This window comes from Chrysoperla carnea, chromosome 4, assembly GCF_905475395.1.
Source record: "Chrysoperla carnea chromosome 4, inChrCarn1.1, whole genome shotgun sequence".
NCBI lineage: Eukaryota > Metazoa > Arthropoda > Insecta > Neuroptera > Chrysopidae > Chrysoperla > Chrysoperla carnea.
Window position 1 is genome coordinate 40,592,228 of NC_058340.1, and position 23,616 is coordinate 40,615,843.

A 23,616-nucleotide genomic window follows, 5' to 3' on the forward strand; every position below is an offset into this window, starting at 1 on the left:
CCATCTTGTAAACCGTGAGAGAAAGAACAAAAGTTTAAAAGTAAAAAATGTTCCTCATAAAAAAATAAACAATTTTTGTTCGTGGTGAAACATTTGTTCATAAACGTCACTGTTTAGCCGTGAGGGCACAAATTGGAACAAAATTTGATGTCCATTTTCTCCAAAACTATAAAAAATAGAAAGTTGAAAATTTGTATAAAGCTTCAACTAGTGGTCTTGTGAAACATTTTCGAAAAAAGGAAAATTATTTAAAAAAATACTTTCTAAATTTTCAAAAGCCAAATAAATGGCCGTCACTAATAATTGAAGAGCTTAGTGGATGAACATGTTAAGTGACATTTTTGAGGAAATCGAGATTTTCATGTGGATGAACATGTTATGCTCTCCATTAAACATAGCATGTTTCCCCTTTTCGCTAACCTTTCAAATAAAGCTATTTTCAGTGGATAAAGTTGTTATGTCTTGCATAACTTGTTATGCAAGTTAAAAACTTTACAGCTGATTATCTCGATTCCACTTAATTGTCTCATAACATCTTCATCCACTAAGCTCTTCAATTGTGTTGGTTTTTTAAACTCTTCGAATTAAAAAAATAATAATAATGCAAGCACTGACATTCAACACTTTCAATACAGGGTATTTCAACAATTAACTTAGTCAATTGTTTATTTTCACTTGTTGAATGTGTAAAAAGATGGTTATGGTCATGGTTATCTATATTTTCGTAAAAAAACATGCAATCAAAAATCGATCTTCGGATCAAAATACATATAAAACGATATTTTCGTGAGCCATCAAGAATAATTAGCCATCAAGCCTAGCGCCAGGAGTAAAACAAAAATTTCTTGTCTTTTAATTATACAAAAATTTTTATCATCTGTGTGTTTTGTTTTGTTTGATAAAAAATATGAGGAACAACGGATGCGTCACACAACTGGCGACAAACACAACAGTAACCTAGCAAGAGAACAGCTCTATTACAACAAACGCAGATATAGATAGATATAGATATTTTTAATTAAGTTTTATTATGTTTGTCACGTTTTTAATAATTATGGGCGCACATGTTTTACTATGAATGTTTTTTTTTTTGTTATAGGGTAAGATGTAGTACCTTGAGTCACGGTCCTTATTCTACGGTCCTCGGCAGATATTGATATTAATTGAACAACAGAATTTGTATTGAAATGTGAATATTTTATTAAAATGGAGGTAGGCTGAAAACTGGTTGTTAATGAGATTTTATTTTCGAAAAATATAATTTTAATAAATAAAATTTGTGTGCAAAAAAAATTAAAAAGATTCTTTGATTGTCATCTATTTCTCTACTGACCAGCTGCCGCCCATTGCTATTATTTTATAAATGACACCCCACAAGTACGGATCACCAAGTATGCATTCGGTTTACCTTCGAAAAGACATGTCCTTCGGCAGAAGCCGAATTTACGAAATTATAATTATTTACACAATTAACGAAATTTTAATAAGAATGTACCAAACATAAAAACCTTTCGGAAAAACACACGACATTGAAAACTGTCTCAAAATCAGTTTCCTGGTTTAAAATTAATTAGCGATCAACAGGCAGACGTAAAGTGTTGTTTATTGGTGAGTAAATAGTTCCACCAAATTTAAGTTCACATCATTTACCATAGTTCACAAGTTTTTATCGATAATTGGTAAGTATTTAAATTCTCAAAAATGTGATGTCGATGAATATCAGAGCCATAAACAAACTCTTTAATGTAAATTTTGATTCTAGGTACAACATCTTCCCCTTATATTATTTAATGTTTAGTACTAATATGGAAATTCTGAGTAAAATTGGTGCAATTTCAATGAATACGTTGGGTTTTTTGTTGTATCTAATTACAGCACGTGCTGCTTTTATTGAGGCCACAAGGTTTTTCTTCAGGTGGCCGTTTAAAAAACATTTTAGCGAATTTTCTGAAAGAGCATACATCTATTATAAGTTTCTCGATATGATTGAATTTCCACAAAATGCATTATAGACATCATAAAAAAGTTTCTAAATGAAAATTTTTATGACAGATTTGTTCTTTTTTTTTTGGAAAAAAATAGAAACCTATTTGTTCATCAAAAAGATTCCAGTGCTATCTTGATCGAAAGTTTAAGTTAACTGATATGGGCAAAATGGGAGCGAATAGAAAAACGATCCTAGAAGAAAGAAAACACAATGCTAGATGGAAAGGGAATTTCAATTCTGGAAAATTCTTGACTAAGTACAATTAAAATGTTTACAATAAACAAAGTTCTAGAAAATAATTTTTTTTTAAATAAGTTTTTTTTAAATATTTACTTAGCTTTTTTGATGTCCTATAATAAAAACTTTGAAACTATTAGAATTATATGTATTAAAAAATTGAATTCATACTCATAATGAACTAATGTTGTTGTACAGTTTGCTATAGAAAATTTGTTAAGCTTACGCAGATTCGGCATATAATTTTATTTTATTCGTTGTATGTGAATCCTTAACAAAATGACCAAATTGTAAAACAACTAAAGTTGCTTGTCAATAATATTCATAGACCGTTGAAAAAAATGGACGTTGTTATCCACATTGTAATGTTAAAAACGCACGTTGTAACTCACATTTTTAGAAATAGACTGTCAAAAAAATACAATTTCAATGTGCGTGTCATAAACAAAAGTATTTTCTTCATTCGTTTACGGTTAAATTGCTAAATATAATATGGTATTGAACGTCTCTTTAGTTGATTCTAATGGCAACGTGAATTTTTCCAATTCGTGAATATTTTTAGCAAACATATTTGGTATCCTGAATACTTTGAATATCTTTAAAAAACGTTGAAGTCTCCTTGTGTACTTTACTTTTCCAAATTTTTCTACTTTGTACTATAAGACGATACTCGAAACAATATTGATCCATGTGAGCATATTGATCCATGTGAGCACGAAAAAAAACATAATTCATCGATGCAATTCTAATTCCAAGGACCATTCAACACTGTTTTCCCGACAAATACGAACCTTTTGCTTCTTGAAGTACTGATATTTTTATTGAAAAATGAATGTATTTAAAAATAAAAAAAATGAGTTAATAAAATATTGTTTTCGCATTATTCCAATAACGGTTATCTATAAAATTATTAATGTCCTCATGGACAAAGAGGCATTGTCTTGGTTTTCTCGCAAATAAAAAATTTTACTTTTGTCACAATGAATCTAACGTTTCTATAAGGCCTCTTCATAAGGCGTTTGGGATGTAGGTATCGAAGAGACATACCGGATTTTATTTTACCGAAGTTTTTGGATTAAATATATAAATTAATTTTTATTTCAATATTAATATGAATAAAAATTAATTAAACTACGTACGTATACGCATTCTTTACAAAAAAAAAAAACAAAAAACAATAGAGGCGAAAAACTTTTTAAGTAGGTAATAATGTCTAACGTGATTATTTGTAATTTTCTTTTAGCAAAATCTTTATTTTAAATACACCTTTTCATTTAATTATTGTTAAATATTAAATAATTAAAAAAACAGTACCTACCTAAATATTCCCTAAAAACTTTTTAGTTAAAGTTGTGAGTTTTTTAGTTATATTAAATTTTCTTTTATGATATGACTTTTTTAAACTCGGTCGGGCACAAAAGTATACGATTTTGAAACTTTACACCATCTTAAAATACACGAGAAACCATTTAAGAAAATTATGTTGTAAATTATATATTTACTTAAACAAAGTTAATTGGAACTACAAACTACTGACTTTTCTAAAATGAAAAAAGAGTATCAAGAGACGGAAACAGTTCCTAGATAATCGACCGCCAAAGTTTGCATAGAAAGAACCGAAGAATGAATGAAAGTGTACATCTGAATGGATATCATCTTAGTGGAGTTAGGTTTTGATTTCTGTTATTTTTGGTAAATTTCTTTAAATGCCTTTTTATCTATTTTAAGACAGTAAAAAAATAATTGATGGGTTTTTCTTTTACAGCGTTTTCAAAGTCACAATTTGTTTTGCCCCACTCTGAATAAATTACAGAAATATTGGATGATATTCTGCCTACGCATTGTAATTTTCATTTTTTCATATGACGTTATTGTGTTACCAATATCGTGAGAATGTTTGTAGGGTAAGCTTTTTTACATAATCTTTTATCACTCACTGCTTAAATTTTTTTGTTAAAAATATGTGGTATCATCTAAATAAAAATTTATAGAAAATGAGCCAAATAAAATTAAGTTATGTAAGAGTTCTGTACGGGAAGCGATGCTGCGAATTGCATTTTTATTCAATAGATTTATATAAATGAGGTAATTATATAGACATTTCTGTGAAAATATTTACCCTTGAGTTCATAACCCATGGAACTTATTTCTACTTGGAGTCTCTTTGGAGCCAACTATATCCGATCAGTTTTTCTCTTACCAAGTCTGGTATTTATATTCAACCGAGCCTCGATAATCGGGACTGTAGAAAGACCAAGAGAGTGCCGATTAATGAGATTGTGTGGATTAATTAGAAATAAAATACAGCATTGGAATGTTTGTATTTAAGCAAGACTGTACACACACATTAAACAAGTTTTTATTATCATAGAAATTAATCATATTAGATGTATATACAAATAAATAATATCATTTTTGATTGATTTATAGAGAGCAGGGTGTGAAAATTATTCGATCAACTGGACGTGTTCCGCTAATCGAGAGACTCCGATATAAATTTATTTGTGATTTCAATGTTCTTAACTAAAATTTTAATTTTGGGTTTATTAGTTTTACTAATTTTTTGGCTTGTAGAAAAATATTTTTTTCTTTCATACCACCACTAACACCACTAACTTGATCAAAGTTATCATCGAATTTACTTGGATTACGAAACAATTTTTTTTTTTGAATACTTTGTAGGATTATATTTTTGTTTGTTGATATAGTGTGTGTAAACATTTCAAAATTTTTAATAATATTTCTTTTGTCATTTATCTTTTTATTAAAATATATATTAAATTTAATGTATAATATAATAAAACAGAAAAAAATTTTTTAAAACTTTTCTAGCCTGTTTATGAAATTTAAAATTTTTTGAAACATTACAAAGTACCTGCTCTTGTTTATGAATTTTTGACGTTAAAAATCATAAAATATGAATAAAATTTGTAATAATTGTATAATTTAATTTTGCGGTCTTTCTGGTTGTTTAAATAAAGGAATTTTCGATGGTATAGGCTGGCCAGTTACAAAGTAGACCACTGACGTCCTTCGAATAATAGTCCTGTATCAATTAGTTTGCATACAGGATACTATTACTTCGAGGGCATATTCAAATTGGAAAAGAAATTATTATCATCTCTCTAAACATAAGTAATTTCTTATTGAAAATATTTCGGGGTATTTTATCGATTTAGTAACTCATTCAAACAAGGCTGTTGCGGAATTAATAAATCATCCTGTATAATATATTCTTCAAATATGAAATATTAAGTTCAAAAATCCCAAGAGAGTTACATATTTTGATCTCTTTTTGTTTAGCTTAATTTCAAAAACAGGGATAGCTTATTAGGGAATATGTAAATTATCAAATTATGATCGAGATAAGATATATTATAGAGATAATTATTGCAGTGCGTTTAGTATACCCTTCCTCAACCTCTGTGATTGTAATATTCAGAATCGATGACCTACATTATTCTAACCGAACGTTATTAATCAAGGAAGCCAGATTACATCTAAATATATCAATACTAATTAAATCTATCTAAACTTGATAAATAGAGAGCGGATTTTGGAAAAACTTTTTAATTTTATATAAGTAAAGCAGTATACTGGCTATGTTATAAAATTTTATCTCCGTAGGTTCAGTAAAAAAGAACATAGCTAGATGAATTCTTAGAAAATTTTGATATACTTTAATGTTTATATAGCAAAGGTTCATTAATTTTATTACACACAGTATCGGTAGCCTTACAACAATTCAACCACTATTCTTAGTACTGCAGTGTAGTATCCACCATATTGACATGGACTGTCCGTAGGGAACTATTATTTCTACAGCAATCATAACTTTAAATTTTCATATAAGTCATTTCCATGGAAATCACGTTCTACAATTGTTATTTGTACAGCTATCTTATAGACTTGTATTCTTCTAGAAATGTTTTTTACGCCCTCGTTCGAACTATTGGGAATATTATACCAAAATTCGCGTAGCCCCATAAAGGAGCCTTGTGTTTTTAAATCATATCTTTTCTGTTGTACAAGCCATTCATTATAATGTCCCCGAATCGACTAACATTTTTAAGGATTTTCGGCTATTTTGCTTCCTTTTAACAGTACCTAAAATCCGTTCTTCATTAAATAAATAAAGTATAATAACAAAATCGATTTCCCTTTGTAATATAAAATGTATACATATAAGAATACTTTACACCATTACCCGCATTTCCGTCATCCATAACTTTCCCTTTTCATATATCAGAATGTATACAAAAGATACCAACAGCATAGTTAAGTGTAGATACATCCTAGTTAAATATGGCTGCCAACGTTATTAAAATATAAAGAAGTGAACATAAGTTCTTGTTAAAAGACAAGCACACGATTTTCTTTACCCACCCGTATATTAATAATAATGATAAGAACTATCCTTTCACCCTTATGATAACATTTCTTCCACATTGTTTCTCCATCGTAAGTAAATTCCATTGATTTCCGTCTACAATAAAATTTTTTTATAGCTAAATTGAGAACACAGCCATTTCACCCTATTTTTTTTTTGGTAGAAAGTGAATTCAGCAACTGTTAAAGTTTTAGATAAACTTTGATGGTTTCAGAGCAGCTGAATTAGTTTTATGGTAAATAAATCCAAGTCTTCCATTGAGAGTTAGATTCTTATGAAGTTCTGGCACTTCAACAAAGGTCCAAATGAAAGGAGAAATGGTCTCTTGCGAGACTGAGACAATCATCTTAGCTTTTGTTGTAGAGCATTGTTATTGCTGCCCTAGGTATAATCTCGCAAGAACTGTCAGACCACATGACTGATTTTTCTCCCCAATCATTTCATTAGATTTTGTGTAATTTGATTATGTTGTGTTGGTTGCAAATGGGAGACGATGGATTGGTAACTAAAAAAAAATAATTCAGGGTATCTGATGGTACATTTATATTAACTTCCGGCTAACAAAGAGGGGTGTTGAAGGAGTGTTTTTAATTTCTCTGCACGGTTATTTAATCGAAAATGTTTTTAGCTATGTTACAAGTTCGAGTATATGGTTCCCTTTTATGGTTATCCGATAACAACCAGAAAAGAAATGATGAGATAAAAATGGCTAAGCAAATTTTCTTGAAACATAGCTAAGAACACGCGGAAACAAACAACAAATCAAAATTGGTCATCCGATTAGGAGATATGATGGCACAAACGGAATTTTTCATTTTCGTTTCCTTAAAAATTTTTAATATTTGTGTTTTATTTTTAATTCTTGGATAGAAAAATAATGTCAACAAATTCGAATAGCTTCTATGAATTTACCTACGACCTTCTCTCATACTATCGATCTTCCGTCTTAAATGTATGGAAGCCCTTTTATGAACAATTCTGTTAGAATAATATGTGCCCTATATATTTTCAAATATATTTTTTATAACAATAAATGTGCGATAAACACAGCTGTGTTTTGTTAGAAGATATAGAAAATTGTCGCCATGTTATTCTAAAGTTATTAAACAGATGATAGCGTTCACTGGTGAGATTATGAATGAATGGGTTTGTGTCAAATTATTTTCAGTTATGGTTTCGAAGTGAGAAAATTTTATTATAATATCGAAGTTTATTCTGGTTTAAATCTATACTGATATAACTTTCGAATCTGACACTCAAAATTATCGCTGAAAGTAATTAAACATCATGTTTTTTTAAAAGATATGGCTTAAGTTCCGAAAAAATTTCCTAAAAATAATTTTGTGGATGAAAATTTGAAGCCATTTTTTTCTTAAATGTTTTGACATTATTTTACATGTTTTCATACATAGTTAGAAAATAAAATAATATAAATAATAGGAAAGCATAATCCATCGACTACATGTAACGCTATTTAATGTTTCTAATGATGATGAACTCTTTTTGTGTCATAACAAATTTGGAAAGTCTCAGAAATATAGCAGCTTGGAATGAAATTAAAGCGTACAAATATTTTTTTTTTAAGTTATAAAATGAATAATTTAAAGGTCAATTTAAGGAAATAGTTCTCATCGGCCAGCCTTTATAGAGGAATGGGAGCATTGCTAAGCTAACCAATATCTCAAATCTAGAAAAACACACTTTCGAGGAGAAATATAATTTGAAACTCTTTGTAGAATTTCAAGTTGCCTTTCACGATGTTAAAAAATTTCGATTCCCCTTCTCTTATGAATGGGCGCCATATTTCAGACAGCATATTACCATAGGTAACTCCTACACTTTAGATAATTCTAACATATCATACGCTAAAATCCATCGAGCCATTTAGGCTAGAGAAAGACCTATTAAAATAGACATACATACATCGGCACACACACTAGAAAAACTTATTCTTACTGCTCAATCGACATCTTTTTGCTTAAACACAAACTATACGACATTCTACCATTTTCATCTGTACCCTTTATTTAACATTTATAAAAATGTCAGACTTAACAAAAATATTTATATTTGAAATAATTTAAATAAAAAGCGTTAAAAAAATGTTTCGTGGGTAGAATGATATACGCTGACGAAAAGGTGAAATACACACACACAAAAATTATTACAAAACGGAAAAATATATGAAAATTGTATTATATATAAAAAGGAAAAATAAACCATCCAAAATATACGAATGTATATGTCAGACAAAGATGAAGAATACACAGTAGCATATAGACTCGCGCGCACTCGGTGATGACACAAAAACGGTAGTCTCTGAATAAAACTCGTGTGATTACTCTAGGGAACTGCTTCTGACTATTGGGTAGATGTATGTATGAATATATGTATTAGATAGTGGGCTCATAATGAAATAAGATTTCTATGATTCTTTTTGGAACTATGTTCCTTATCGCACGTTATAGATCAGAATGGTTTGCTGGTTGGGAGATTAAAAAAAAAAGTGCAAAAAAGTGACACAAAAAACAGACTATTTTCATTAACCTAAGTTACCGAGAGAATTAAAAACTTTTTCAATCAATTCAGCTTGAATTTTGAGAAAATGTAAAAATATTATTATAATTTTCAATTTCAATTTTTTGTCAAAATTTTATGATTAATCATTTAATAAAATTGAGTTGTGAAAGTTACCAGAAGTTAAAGATAACAGAGATAATTTATAGTAAGTACAATGAATTTTTATGTAATGTCATAATAAATATCTTTATCAAACCAAACGTAATGAACGCACACATGCGAACATTACTCGAACACCGCTCCCGATACTATTCCAATGATTGACGTTTTCAAATCGTTTTATTGTGGCTCTAATGGCTTTAGTAATTTATCTCCAGCGTTAAGTTAATGTAACCGATCCCATGTGCTTCAGACATAACTAAGACGTACTTCACATAAGTTCAATAAAGTAAGAAATATCCGAAATTCAGCCATCTGAATATAAACAATCGAAAACGTTGCCAGTTCTCGCACAAAAAACAAGATTTTAATAGTGGCTCGAGTGCCGAATTCATGTAAATCGAGTTTTTCAATTGAAAACCTTTGACATCACAACATGTCCAAAATAGTCGAAAGTTTACAACTACCGAAAGAGTCAAAAATAGAGTGACAAGTTACAATTATTTTTACAGTTGTAAACTTCCTGCCTTTTGCACGTATGGTATTGTCAATGATTTTCTTTTAACGTACAAACAAATAGGCCAGATAAAAAAACATGATCAAAAAAACGTAAAACGATAAACTCGATTTATATAAATTCAATTGACTATTAAAAACTCATTTTTCTCCATTTCTAAACTTACCTTTATCAGTCTTCTAAGTGATAGATAAAAAGAATCATAGAAATTTTGCTTCATTATAGGATCACGGTCAATTTTGTATATTCTACCTATGTTAATATCACTAGTAAAAACTTTATGTATACAGTTAGTCTAGACACAGCGTCCCGACGTTTGACTAGACGCCATCATACACAAACACTCACATATACAATCACATAAATATAAAATAGATTACACCATACATAAACAACTCTCAACCTTTTTTTTTCACAAATTTTTGTTTTTCTTTATAAGTTTTTGTGTGTGTTGACATAAATATTTTATTTTAAACTGTTTTTAATTTAAGAGTTTTTCCTATATTTTTCACATTATTTTTTCATTTATTTGTCTTACATATTTTTGTTATTAATTAAATAAAAGTTTTTTACAGATTCAATTATTCAACGTTTATATAAGAAATTAATTTTTTAAATGTCTTTATTAGCTTATTTTTTCAGTGTGATAAAAAATATAGTTCTAAGTTTGTATTTGCAGCTACGCTGGCTTCGAAATGTTTTCAAGTACATGTAAATATCATAAAAAATATCGAAAATACGCTGTAAAATATATATTTGAGTAAGTATCGGGAAAAAACAAATCAAATATTTGCTAGTTAGAAATTTCGATTAGTTTAACACTTGATATCTTTTGATGCGAAGATATAATTGTAAAAATAATTTGTTTAATAAATGTTAAGAAAACACAAACATTAGAGAAGATTTAAATCTTTAGGCATTAGAGATTCTACACAAGAATCGACTTATGTGTATTTGAAATCCAATTTAAAAAAAAAAAAGATTGAATAAGAGATGACGGTGCAAGAAGCAGCACATAAGAAATGAAAATTAACAATTGTCAACAGGAAAACGATTGCAAATCGATTTGAAAACAAAATATTGGTTTCTCTATATTGCGATAGAGGTTATTGCGTTAGAGATATGTTACGCGTGATAAAACTAACAGATTTGGAGTTACTTAAATTAAAACACAAAAAAAAAAAAAAAATAAATAAATAAATAAATAAAGCAAAGGAAGCTGTTATATCATCTCAAAACGTTAATAATCTGATATTTCTGCAGTTTTTAGAATTTATTTAACTATAAGCGTGTTGAAATCATTGACTATTCGTAACTAAATAGTGGCAATAGTAAGATTTTAACCCCTGAAGTGGTAAAGTCGTGATATAAAGCCAGTTCAATCCAAATGTAATTGTTATTACTTATTATTGTTGTTTACATTTAATCATGCACACAATATTTACATCATGGTCTTTTCGACTAGTTTTGATATATAATATGTTACACATTCGTAAACTAAATTGACAAATATCTTGCCTAGTAATCTTAGTTAAAGAGAATTGAAAAAAATACACTCGAACCAGGACTCGAACCCGGACCTCTTGGATTCATGTCAAGTGCCCTAAAAATTAGGCTATTCGAGTTCTAGACACGAATGCAATTTTTTCAACTCAATGAATTTTTAATTTGTTTATCCACTTATTTATTTATTATTATTACTTATTATTGTTGTTTACATTTAATCATGCACACAATATTTACATCATGGTCTTTTCGACTAGTTTTGATATATAATATGTTACACATTCGTAAACTAAATTGACAAATATCTTGCCTAGTAATCTTAGTTAAAGAGAATTGAAAAAAATACACTCGAACCAGGACTCGAACCCGGACCTCTTGGATTCATGTCAAGTGCCCTACATGTAAACAACAATAATAAGTAATAATAATAAATAAATAAGTGGATAAACAAATTAAAAATTCATTGAGTTGAAAAAATTGCATTCGTGTCTAGAACTCGAATAGCCTAATTGGTAGGGCACTTGATATGAATCCAAGAGGTCCGGGTTCGAGTCCTGGTTCGAGTGTATTTTTTTCAATTCTCTTTAACCAAATGTAATTGATTACGATTTTTTTTTCGCTTGTATATCACTATGGTACTTTTAATTTAATAACATTGTCATTTTTATAAATGAGAAAGGAAGAATACATGGGCATTGTCTTTTTTTTGCAATTAAATTGAATGTTAATGTTCTGAAATTGGGCTTTGGTTTCCGAAGTTATCAGATAACATTATACAATTTTATATACTCTGTATAAATACCATATTATATGCAACGTGTAATAAATTTTGTCACAATGATAAAACCAAATATGCAAATAAAATAATTAATAATAAATAGGTACAAAAACAAAGTTTTAATGATCTGAATTAAATTAATATTGAATATTATTAATTATAATATATATACGTAGTTACAAATAATATATATCAAATATATAATATCTCTGTTATATTAAATATTTTATTATATAAATGAATGTACAGAAAGGCTCCCATCACTTAAAAACTTCTCTAACAGGCCGTTGGAAATTCAAACTGCCCCATTTTTCCGAAAATACATCTATATTGAAACTTAGAATCACGTTAATCGTTGAGTTTCTCTTGAAATAGAGTTGTTCAGACCAACAGACAGAAGGACACTAATTTTTATATTATACAAAGAAATTCTGAGTTGTCTGAAAAATATTGAATTCTTGGTCGAAGCAGTATAAAGAATTTACTAAAATTGATCAATAATTTCTTGATCAGAAATCGTCTTCTGATATCGGCGATTTTTTATTTATTTAACAATTTATCCACACGAGTATCCCGTTTTTTTTAAATTATGAATGGGACTTTTTCTGCACGATTTACTATGCAATGTTTGAGAGTAATGTTGCTTATAGAGTGAGGCAAGTAAATTTGGGAATTCTTTACAAGTAACTCAAGGTCGTTTATACATTTATTAAACAAAGGGTGGGAATTAAAGGAGTGCATATTACATACTGGTTGTTTGATTTACGTCTTTGCATAGTACTTCTCACACGAGTATTAGAGAGAGTACGTGTGTATAGATGAAGGATGCGTACAAGAAGGAGGTGTTATGGGCATGTTTTCTTCTTATTTGTTGACCGTAGGTTTGATACGCGTTGAGTTGTACACAGCAGCAGTAGAACCATCGTACAACTTAAATGAATCGAAGCTACAAAACTTGCAAGAAACATATAACACCTCTTTCTTACACTCATTGCTTAATGCATGTACTCCGTCATACTCGTGGAAGATGCCTATGCGAAGATGTAAACTAAACATAGTGTATATAGTTATTTATAGCAATGTTTATTTATTTATTTTTTTTTGAGAAGTTGATCATGGCTAGTTCACTTTTTGGTGAAACGTTCTGTAAATTTTATTAATAATATATAGTTAGCTTTATAAAGGTATTATGGATGATATTATAACATTAATTTAATACAAATGATTAATTATTTAACAATATTATTATATAATTCATAAAGTTTACTACCGCCATAATACAAAGATTTTATAAAGGATTCAAAGAGGCATTGTCACTTTGATTTAAAATTTTGTATACATATTCTTTCATAGATATTGAATGTTTGTTGCTTTGAGGCTCGAGCCCCCCTATGGGCGCTAGAGGTAGGGCTTATTTGTATAGGATTAAAGTAATAGAATAAGACTGGTATAAAAGGCTTTGGGGGTGCTAAAAATAATTTATTCTCGAAGTGAGCGATTGGCGAAAATAGTTTGAGAACCTCAATTCATAGAACAAAAATATTTTCAATGATTTTTAAATACAAATACTTGACATTTACCAAGAAAAAATTTGTTGATTTTGTCATCGTGCTTAGCTTTGTTAGTTTTTGACCTATGAATCGTACGTCAGCCATATGTATAAAGAACTTGTCTTGAGAACACTAATATTTTTCAAATTTTTACGTCTATAAATTGTTTGCTTCGATTTCAGATTCGAATAATCAGTTTGTAGATACATCTAATGAAGTGGAACCCATCATCAATCTTGAAACGTAATAAATGAAATTCTACTTTGAATTTATTAGGAATTTTCTATAATTCTGTCTACTATGCTAGTATTTATTTTACAAATACGAATGTTTGGTATTTAGATCTGCTATGAAAATATGGATATATTTTAATATTAACATTTTGAAATTATTAGCTACAGAATAATTCAATATAGCTCATATCAGTGATTTTGTAATATAAGCGTTATAAAACACGCAAATTAAACTCTAAACACCAACGTAAAATTTATTCCATAGAATATATCATGTCAATGAAATTGATATTTGCAATTTAATTTTTGGGGAAATTACTAATTATTGTTATATGCTTGTGCAAAGTGGAACCAATTGAAAGTGTTTATTGTGCAATAATATTGCTTATTTAAAGTCCATAAAACTGTTTCTTTTTTGGATGATTGAAGTTTATATTTTATAAAGAAACTAGCGGCCCCGACGGACGTTGTCCCGTAAAAACGTAACTCCAATTCATGAATACCTATACTACGTTTAGCCTGTCCGCTAAACCCATCCCGCTAAACCCCAATTTAACTCCTATTTATTTGAGTGGCCTGACCTTCGACCTTTGGCCTGACCTTTGATAGTAGAGCTCGCTGCGCTCGCATATGGCTCTAATAGATGCCTATTGACAATACCTGAATACTATTAAAAATACATAGTACACATAGTATACATAATGTGATATGATTTATATGCGCTCCCACCATTTAATGAAATTTCATTTTTTTGGTACGGAGCCCTCAAAAACAGTTGTACTGGACCAAATTGTAAATCTAAACCATTCTCGAATCTCCACGAACACACACAAAAAATTTCATCAAAATCGGTCCAGCCGTCTAGGAGGAGTTCAATTACATACACACGCACACAAGAAATATATATATTAAGATATGTCTGTGAGCTTTTAAGATATGAGTAATAGACGGATACTGCAATCAAACACGAAGGCGAACATCAAACAACGACGAAAGGCAAGCATCAAATGGGTATTCGTTGTGTGCGTAGTCATGGTAGGGACAATAAAATCGATGCCAGTGCTTCCGGTGAAAAATTTTGGCGATAAAGGACGCTGTTATGACTAATTTGCAGTTCTTTACATGTTAATGTTATAGAAAATGTCAAATTAAAATTATTGAAAAATACTAATTAATTAAACTTAATGCATTAAAAATTGTGAAAATTGCACAAATATTATTTTTCAAATGTAAATTATCATAATTATTTATTTAAATTTGTGAAACAATAATATTAAATTTTCAATGTAAATCATAACTGCAATCTATACAATTATATATGCATCTATACAACACGGTGCGAATATCACATCGCATAAGGAATGGATTGTACTCACTTTGCGATGTTCTGTATACTGTTTGGCCATTGTCAATTTTCGTTTCGCCTGACCGTAGCTTTATTTGAATATATTTTTAAACAAATGTATGACATTTTAGGGATTTTGGTTATCAATCGGTTTTTTTTTTATCATTTCCTAATTACATGTATATATACAAACGAATTAATCAGTACATTATTAATTCATTTAAAATGTTTTAAAACTATATTCTATAATATTTTGTTTCAGTTATGGATATATTACAAAGTTGTACTACAAGCTTTTTGAAATATTTAAAATTATTTGGTTAATTATTTATAAAGTTTTAAATCATTATTTTTGTAGGTTCGTAGGCCGACCAGCCGGGGTAGCTATAAAAATAAATATTTATACGTGTATATTATTAATTAGTAAAAGTTAAAAATAATTATATTATATAATTAAAATGAATTACAAAAGGATTTTTTAAAATTAGTAAAATTTGTCTGGTTTATTATATACAAAAATTTTAAGTAGAAAATTATTTATTTTGGAAAAATAAAATGAAATTTTTTTTGTTTTACAATGTGAAACAAATAGTGATGATAGGTTAATTTAGGCCACATATTGTTAATTCTGGTATTTCCTAGAGGATTGAGACGTACGAAATATTGGGAGAAATCTATTATAAGCGGTTATTATCTGTAGAAACAAAAAAGATAAATTAAGATACTTATGAAACTCGTAGCATTATGTTTCTAATTAATCATTCATATTTCAAAGAATTTATGTCGAGTTTCTTAAAATTTTTAATTGAATATTATATTTAGATAGTAATAAGTATATAGTTGTTCGTTTATTTTGCTATAAGTAATTTCTTTACTTGTTTAATTATGCTTCGACAACTTGTTTGCGAAAGTTCTCGAATTCTACGACAAGTGAGTCGGTATATTAGGAAAGTGTTTTATTTCGCAAGTAAACTTAAATTTACGTCAATCTAATTCGTTTGTTAGTTTTAAAATGAAGACAATCAAATACAAACTGGAAGAATCATCTCAATTAAATTAAGTATACGATATCTGGCTTCAATAAAATTGCAGATAATTGCGATGCAAAACGAGTTTTCCATTGCGACCGAGTGTTGGCCAAAATGATTTTTAGATTTATTTCAATTATCATCGTATTAGAAGGGAAAAGAGAGATAACTGGCGTCTATAAAATTACCGACGCAATCAACAATGTGCTCTTTAAAAGACGGTCTTCTGTCGTGAATTTTGAAGAGAAAAAAAATTATTAAGCAATGCATAATTAAGCTACACGAGAAGTTTTTGTGTTAACAATGACAACAAATCGTGGCGAGAAACTAATGCTTACTATCTCTCGAAGTTAGAGATTCTTGTTGAGAGTTGTTGCAGCTACGATTTCCTAGTTTTTGGAGCAAGTATTTATGTTTAGCTGGTTTTTTTTATTTTTATAATTATAGGCTTGTTTTAAGGGACAATTGGTAAAAATTATGTACACATTTAAAATTCGTTAAGAAAAATAGATATAAAAACGTAATCTTACCGGTGCGGTAACTGCCGTATTGTATAAATTATGATGAAATTGATGATTCGATGATGATGCAGCTGTTGCCGTTACAGTTGACGTTGAATATAATGATGTTGATGATGATGATAATATTGTTGTAGTGTTTGTTGCTGTTGTTGTTGAATCAGTTGTAATGATAATACCTTGTTGTTGTTGTTGATAATGATGCCCACCACCTCCACCACCACCTGTTATTATTGATGATGATGTAATTGATTGATTGGAATTATAATTTTGTGTTGTATTCGCTTGATGATGTTGTTGTTGATTATGATGTTGAGACGGTCGTTTTGCCACACATGTGAATACACCTAATGCTGTACTAAATACAACAAGGCACACTACTAACAATAATACACTGCCTTCTGTCACTGTAACAATGAAGAGAAAATTTTCGTTATTAATGTATATTCCTTTGTTGATAATGTGAAGAGGGGGGGGTTCGGAGACATAAAATATTAATATTGCTCGTATATCCCTCATAATAATATATATTTAATTGATAAAGTAGCTGGGTAAATTTAAGTATAAACAAGTAAAAAACAATTGACTGAGTTAATTGTTAACATACCATGTATAGACAGTGTTGATTATGCATTCATTTATTTTTTTACTTTATGTAAGTAAAGAAAGATAAATTACTCTTAGTCACAGGTTAATTTAACGATTGGATGCAGAGTTTCTGAGATATCGCAAAATTTGGATTGATTTTAGTCCGTATCTCAAAAAGTATTCGACCAGTCATCAAATGCACCCGATTTTTGTACTTTTTGGGTCAAAATTACCTTATATAATGAGTTTTATCGAAATTGGAGATAACAAAAATTTCTCAATTTTTTGCAATTTTTTAACTGGAGTACCCCTTTGAAAAAAAAAAAAAAAAAAATTTCTTTTAGTTTATTCAAAAACAATACCGCTTTGACAAGCAGTCTTCAGTCGATTATAATACGCTCACTTGAATATCAATTCTGCCTAGTCTATAGATATATCCGCCGAGAAACTATAGTATGATTCAAAGTAAATTGTACACCATCTTACACTACTTATGTTTTATCATCTTTTACAATTTGCTAAGGATGTATTCGTTTTTTAAACGTAAAAGAATGCGATAAGAATGTGTAAATAGGTGAATATTATCCGATTAGGTAGAAAAATTCCTCGTTGCACCATTAACACGATTTTTTTATCAATACAATTATTTTCGACATACTCGAAACAAGATAAAATACTTTATCCACAAACGAGCTAGAGATAGCGAACAAAACTGTTTTTTTATTTAATCTAGTACAGACGATGGATGGATAAAAACGACAAACAAACATAAAATTCCTTTTGATCATTGAATTGTAAAATAATTGATTATAAAACTCTGTATGTTGTGTTGTAGGTATTAAAAGTATTTTATAGGGCATCACATATTTTAACCTATTTCCCTTTGTAGGTATACATGTGTGCGAGTATTTATAATTAAAAATAATGAATATAATAAATATACCTTGAACAATATTTTTACTTCAAAAGGTTTGTTTTTAATAATATTTTTCTCCGAAAATATAAACTTATGCAGTGTATCATTATATAGCCCACAGAGTTTTGGGGATGACTATACCATCCATTTATTTTCATCTTGGCATAGGCATAGGCATCTAGGCATAGGTAGAAGTGTTATATGTTTCTTGCAAAAGTTGTAGCTTTGGTTCCCTTTAATCTTATTGTGCTGTGTATAACTAAGCCCGTATCGAAGCTACATACAACACGGAGCAAGAAAACATGCCTACTACACCTCTTTCTTGTACGCATTGCTTAATGTATATATAAGTACTCTCTCATACTCGTGGGAGATGTACTATACCAAGATGTAAATTAAACAACTAGTATATAAATTAACTACATATAATAGTTTCCCACTAATTTGGGCTTCATCAAAGGTCTTCTTTTGCTCAAATGAGCTGAAATTCGATATGAAGTTTTATAATAGTCGGATCTATGTCATAAAAGCAGGGGTTCAATTCAACAATTTGAGGGCATAAATAGCTTTTTTCGACGTTTTAGTGTAGTGATGAGCGAGACTAAACCAAGACCAAAACCAAGACTGTATTTGAATGTCTTTGTTTAACAAATTTAGTCTAATAGGTCTAGCTTCTCTATGGGAGGGGGGTCTCAAAATCCTAATTTTAGCGTGGCGTATTTTATGAACGAAGACTTAGACAGAAGCAGTTAATTACAACAGGACTAAGGAGTACGGCACAGAGCAAAGTACAAGCCTACGCGTGTAAGATATAGACTGTTAAATTAACCCTGATTTGGTCTTGGTGCCCATCACTATTTTTAATTACACATATATTTAGAGCCCATTCAAATTGAGTCAGAGGGTTGAAAATTGGTATTGAGGCTGGCTAGCTCATTTTTCCTTTTCTTATGTCGATACAAGGTCTATCTTCACGCTGCATGTCTGTAGTAGGTATTCTCATGGAAGCGCATTTTGGAAGGTGTCAACTTTCCAGCTCTTTTTTCCTCAGCTATTATGTCGGGATTTTTTCGGTTTAATACTTCTACACCCTCTCTAAATTGGTAACACAATAATAATTTTGGGGTAAATTCTTTAATACTAAGTAAATGCATTTGATAGTGTCAACTCTCTCTCTAGCACCCTTGAAACTATCTAATAATAAGAAGCATTAAATGAGGAGGAAAATATGACCTTAGTGAAGGATCTCTACAGCTCACAAAATTTTTTGTATTACAAAGAGAAATTAAACGCGTTGTTTTGTTAAGTCATTCATAACAAAATTGTCAAAAAAAAGAAAAAAATTTTAATAAGAAAATCATTTTAAGTTTGTGTTGAAATACTTAAGAAATTATTTTCACAATACTAATTTAATTATTTATTACAATTGTAATTTCTTCTAAATTATTTGATAAGTCGTGTCAAATAAAAAATTACTATTTTGTACAAGTACACCGATTTATACAAACGGATTGAAAAAGAGTTAAATGGACTGGGTGTCTTTATTTTTTCACTTCTACATTTTAGAGACTTAGAAAAACATTATGGAGTCGAATATAAGATAAGTTTATAAATAACAGTTCAATAATAGGACTTAGTGAACGTGACAGAGACGGCAAAAAAGAAAATTTGCGGAAAAGTCACTAAAATCTCCCCCCTTCCCCCACTTTAGTCAACAATAATATACTTTTTAGTTCCTTCAGGGACAGAGGCCAAAAAGTGAGATACCCTTTTCCAAATACAATCTAAATGCAGTTTAAGGAGACGCATTGATTACCCTCGCTATGTGACGATCAAACAGAGCATAGCCTCTATGATCGGATATATTTTACCCATGTAGATTATTGTACACTGAATCAATTTCATAAATAAATGTGGTATTGAAATCAATCTTTAGAGGTTTAATAAAGCAAATAGTAACTGTGTTACTTTAACTTCCCATCTATAAGTGAATGCTTCAAATTAATCACTGTTGATTCAATTCTTTGCTACCCGCCTTGTGGCCAATTCATGATTAAAAACCACTTAAAATATTTAATAAAATGAAAGTCAAGAATGAATTCATAGATAAAAATAAACAATACTTTAAAATAAATAAACTTTTGAAACCATGTCCACACTCATTCAAAATTTCCACAAAAGTATTTTGAAAACATAATTTTTGTAATTTACGGATGGGTTTCCCTATCGTTTTTCCATGATAACCACTGCAGACAGTAATTTATTTAAAAAAAAAAATTATAATTTCCTGATGAATTATTATTTCCAGACGACCAAACATTATATAATTCTTTTATTTTTAGTGCATTCATAGTTTTATTTAAAATATACAGGAAATTTGTGGTAAAAATTAAAACAATTGATTAAAAATGTCATAAAATTTAATGATAAACTGTCTAGCTGTGATAACAGTTTGGGATAAATGTGACGAAATATAATGATTGCATACTAATTTGAATACTTTAAATATTATTTTTATAATGAAATGTTTCATAATCTCATAACAAAAATAACTACAAAAAATTCGAAATTTTATTCATTTTTTCCTAGGAACAATTCTGTTTACTTTTTTGTTTTAATGGATGGGAATTTTTTAGATATTTATCTACACTGACACCGACTCCAAAAATAACAATAATTTTAACTACATTATACTATCTTTATTTTTTTTACTTTTTAGTGCATATTAATTTGATTTGGAAAAGTTTTTCCCTTGCAGTCGATTTCCTTTTTGTTAAAAGGTTTTTTATTTTGTGATTTTTGGTGAATCTGAAGTACAATAACTAATTTGTCACTAAAAAAAGAATCATCAAAGAAGAAATTGGTTGGCGTGATATTGAGTTATTCGTCCTCTTGTCGTGCATATTTAATGCAAATTTTCAAATAAATAAAGAATCATTAACATCGGTTCATCCAGTCGAAAGTTCTGATGTAACAAAAATACAGTCGAATTGATAACCTCCTCCTTTTTTGTTTGAAGTCGGTTAAAAATCACCCAAACAATTGAACAAATCATTATTTTTTTGATGGCAACAGTTTCTATAAACCAAAAAACGAAAGATGTAGACAGAAAAAATCAAAGAGGTGCTAATTATGAAACTCTATCCAAGTTTCATTTCATCAATTATATCAAATATCGATACTTAATAAATGTTTGAAATTTTTTACCAAAATTGTAATATTAAAATTTAATTAACTATCTAAACGTTTTTTTATATTATCGATTGGTTTTGATAGAATTTTCTAGTAGTACTCACACACTTTAAGTATAATTATGATTATAGTGTATGGAGGAAGGGCACAGACTGTCTGACCTATAAGCCAAGCCATGGTTATAGTAAAATATAAAGTATCTATATTGTGTATTAAGTGGCATAGTAAACATAAAACTGTCCTCGTATAATGAAACTATATACAGAGTGAATAAAAAAATATTATACAGAGATGTTTTCAAATAAGTCTTTGAAATTCCACGTAAGTTTCGTTTCCATAAAGTAATAAGTACTTATTTTTAGATATAAGAGTGCAACTTTACGAAAAAGTTGATTTCCAAGACAGACTTTGTATATTTCTTATTAAAACAGGTTGGGAATGTAATACGTTTTCTAGTGCGTATCCCCAAAAACAACTGGGAAAACCGCTGATTTTTAATTGCACTGCTCTAGTGACGCTGTTATTTTAATTGCACCACTATTATTAACCCCCGAACTAAAAAATGGGGAGCTATAAGTTTGACCGCTATGTGTGTATGTGTGTCTGTCTGTGGCATCGTACTGCCTGAACGGATACACCGATTTTAATTTTTTTGGTTTCATTTGAAAGGTAATTTAACGGGACTGTTCTAGGCTATGTTTCAAGTGCGAGTTTAGGTTTCCGTACCCGAAAAAACTAATAAATTGGCGATGATATTCAAAATCGATTCAGCTTGGAAAGGCATGGCATATTCAATTATTTTCAAAAATTTGTCCCAAAAAATAGCTCTCTAAATATCCTTTTTATCTCATCTGATGTACTTGACCTTCACTTTGATATTGATTTAAGAAGGAGTGTTATAAGTTTTAAGTGTTTATCTGCGCCTGTCAGTCTCTCAAGGGCACCGTAGCCCCTGAACGGTAGAACCGACTTGAATACGAATATTTTATAACTAAGTTTCCAAAAATCGGTTTACAAGAATTAAATCGCATTTGTCGGGGGTTTTTTAAATTTGGTAAATTTCACTTGTGATTTAGTTTTATAACAAAAGAATTTAATTTGTCAAATAGAAATGCGTTTCTTTGTTTGTGCGCATCCCGCTAGTCAATGCAACCGCTCACAAGTGCAAGACTTACTTATTTCCGAACAGTTTTATTGCAGAATTTCAGCGGCATTCAATTCAATCTCGGCAATGCTCACAGTTTTCGTACCATTTTTACAACAGTCACTATGAAGGATTGATCTGAAGTCATGGAAAATGACAAATTCCAACAACACCCAATCATAGAACTAAATGTCTAGACACTAAATATAAGATTTTATATATTTCGGAATTTTCTTCAAGTGTCAGCAACTTTATATTAATTGAATAAGAATATCGTTTTTACAATCACACAGTATAAGCATAAAAAAATCTATAAAAATTTTGACATACATTAAAATGAAAATTTTAAATGATAAGATTTATGTACGCGTTTATACAATAAAAAGTACTTAACTTTTTTTTAAATACTTTTATTGTTTTCTTTATTTTTTTTTTGTATACAGAATGAACCATTGGATTTCCTTGGAGCGTAAGTTAGGAGAATCATATAAACTCTCTCTTTCTGAGTAAGGAGGTGAAGTATCATCTTGTAAAAGCTCATTGTTTAGATTTAAACATTAACATATTTCAGTCAGAATTGAAAAAGCACCAGAAACTTAATATTGTACAAAACAACTTTTTGTTCTTCTGCTTTGTGGAGTTGGAGTTTTAGTAACTTAGAAATTGAATGAGTGTGTTGCTGCAATCTTCTCATTAAATAATATGCCAGCATTATACGCGTAGAGTTCATGATGGAGAATGGTAGAAAACTTTATAAATGCAGACTGATATTGTGCCATTAAATGACAAATGATAGACTAGGAAACGAACAGCCTACCTCCCTCCCTCCCAGTTATTAGGAAACACTAATGATGTTATCTAGTCAATATGGCTGTCATAAGTAGGCTTGAATCTAAAAAATTACAGCAGTAATTTATAGAATGACAAAACCATAAATAATTAATTATTAATTATTTTAATACTGGACTTTTTTTATTAGAAAGTTCATTCATACATTTTAAAATTTTC

At 29.3% G+C, this 23,616-nt stretch overlaps 1 protein-coding gene across 1 annotated transcript in view; it reads right to left on the reverse strand.

Moving 5' to 3' along the window:
- The window catches only part of LOC123298719 (serine-rich adhesin for platelets-like), a 209,679-nt gene that overhangs the window by 61,396 nt on the left and 124,667 nt on the right, over window positions 1–23,616 (reverse strand). Inside the window, exon 3 of the mRNA XM_044880812.1 lies at window positions 16,781–17,175. Coding sequence (XP_044736747.1) covers window positions 16,781–17,175 — 395 coding nt within the window. The remainder of the gene's footprint in view (window positions 1–16,780; window positions 17,176–23,616) is intronic.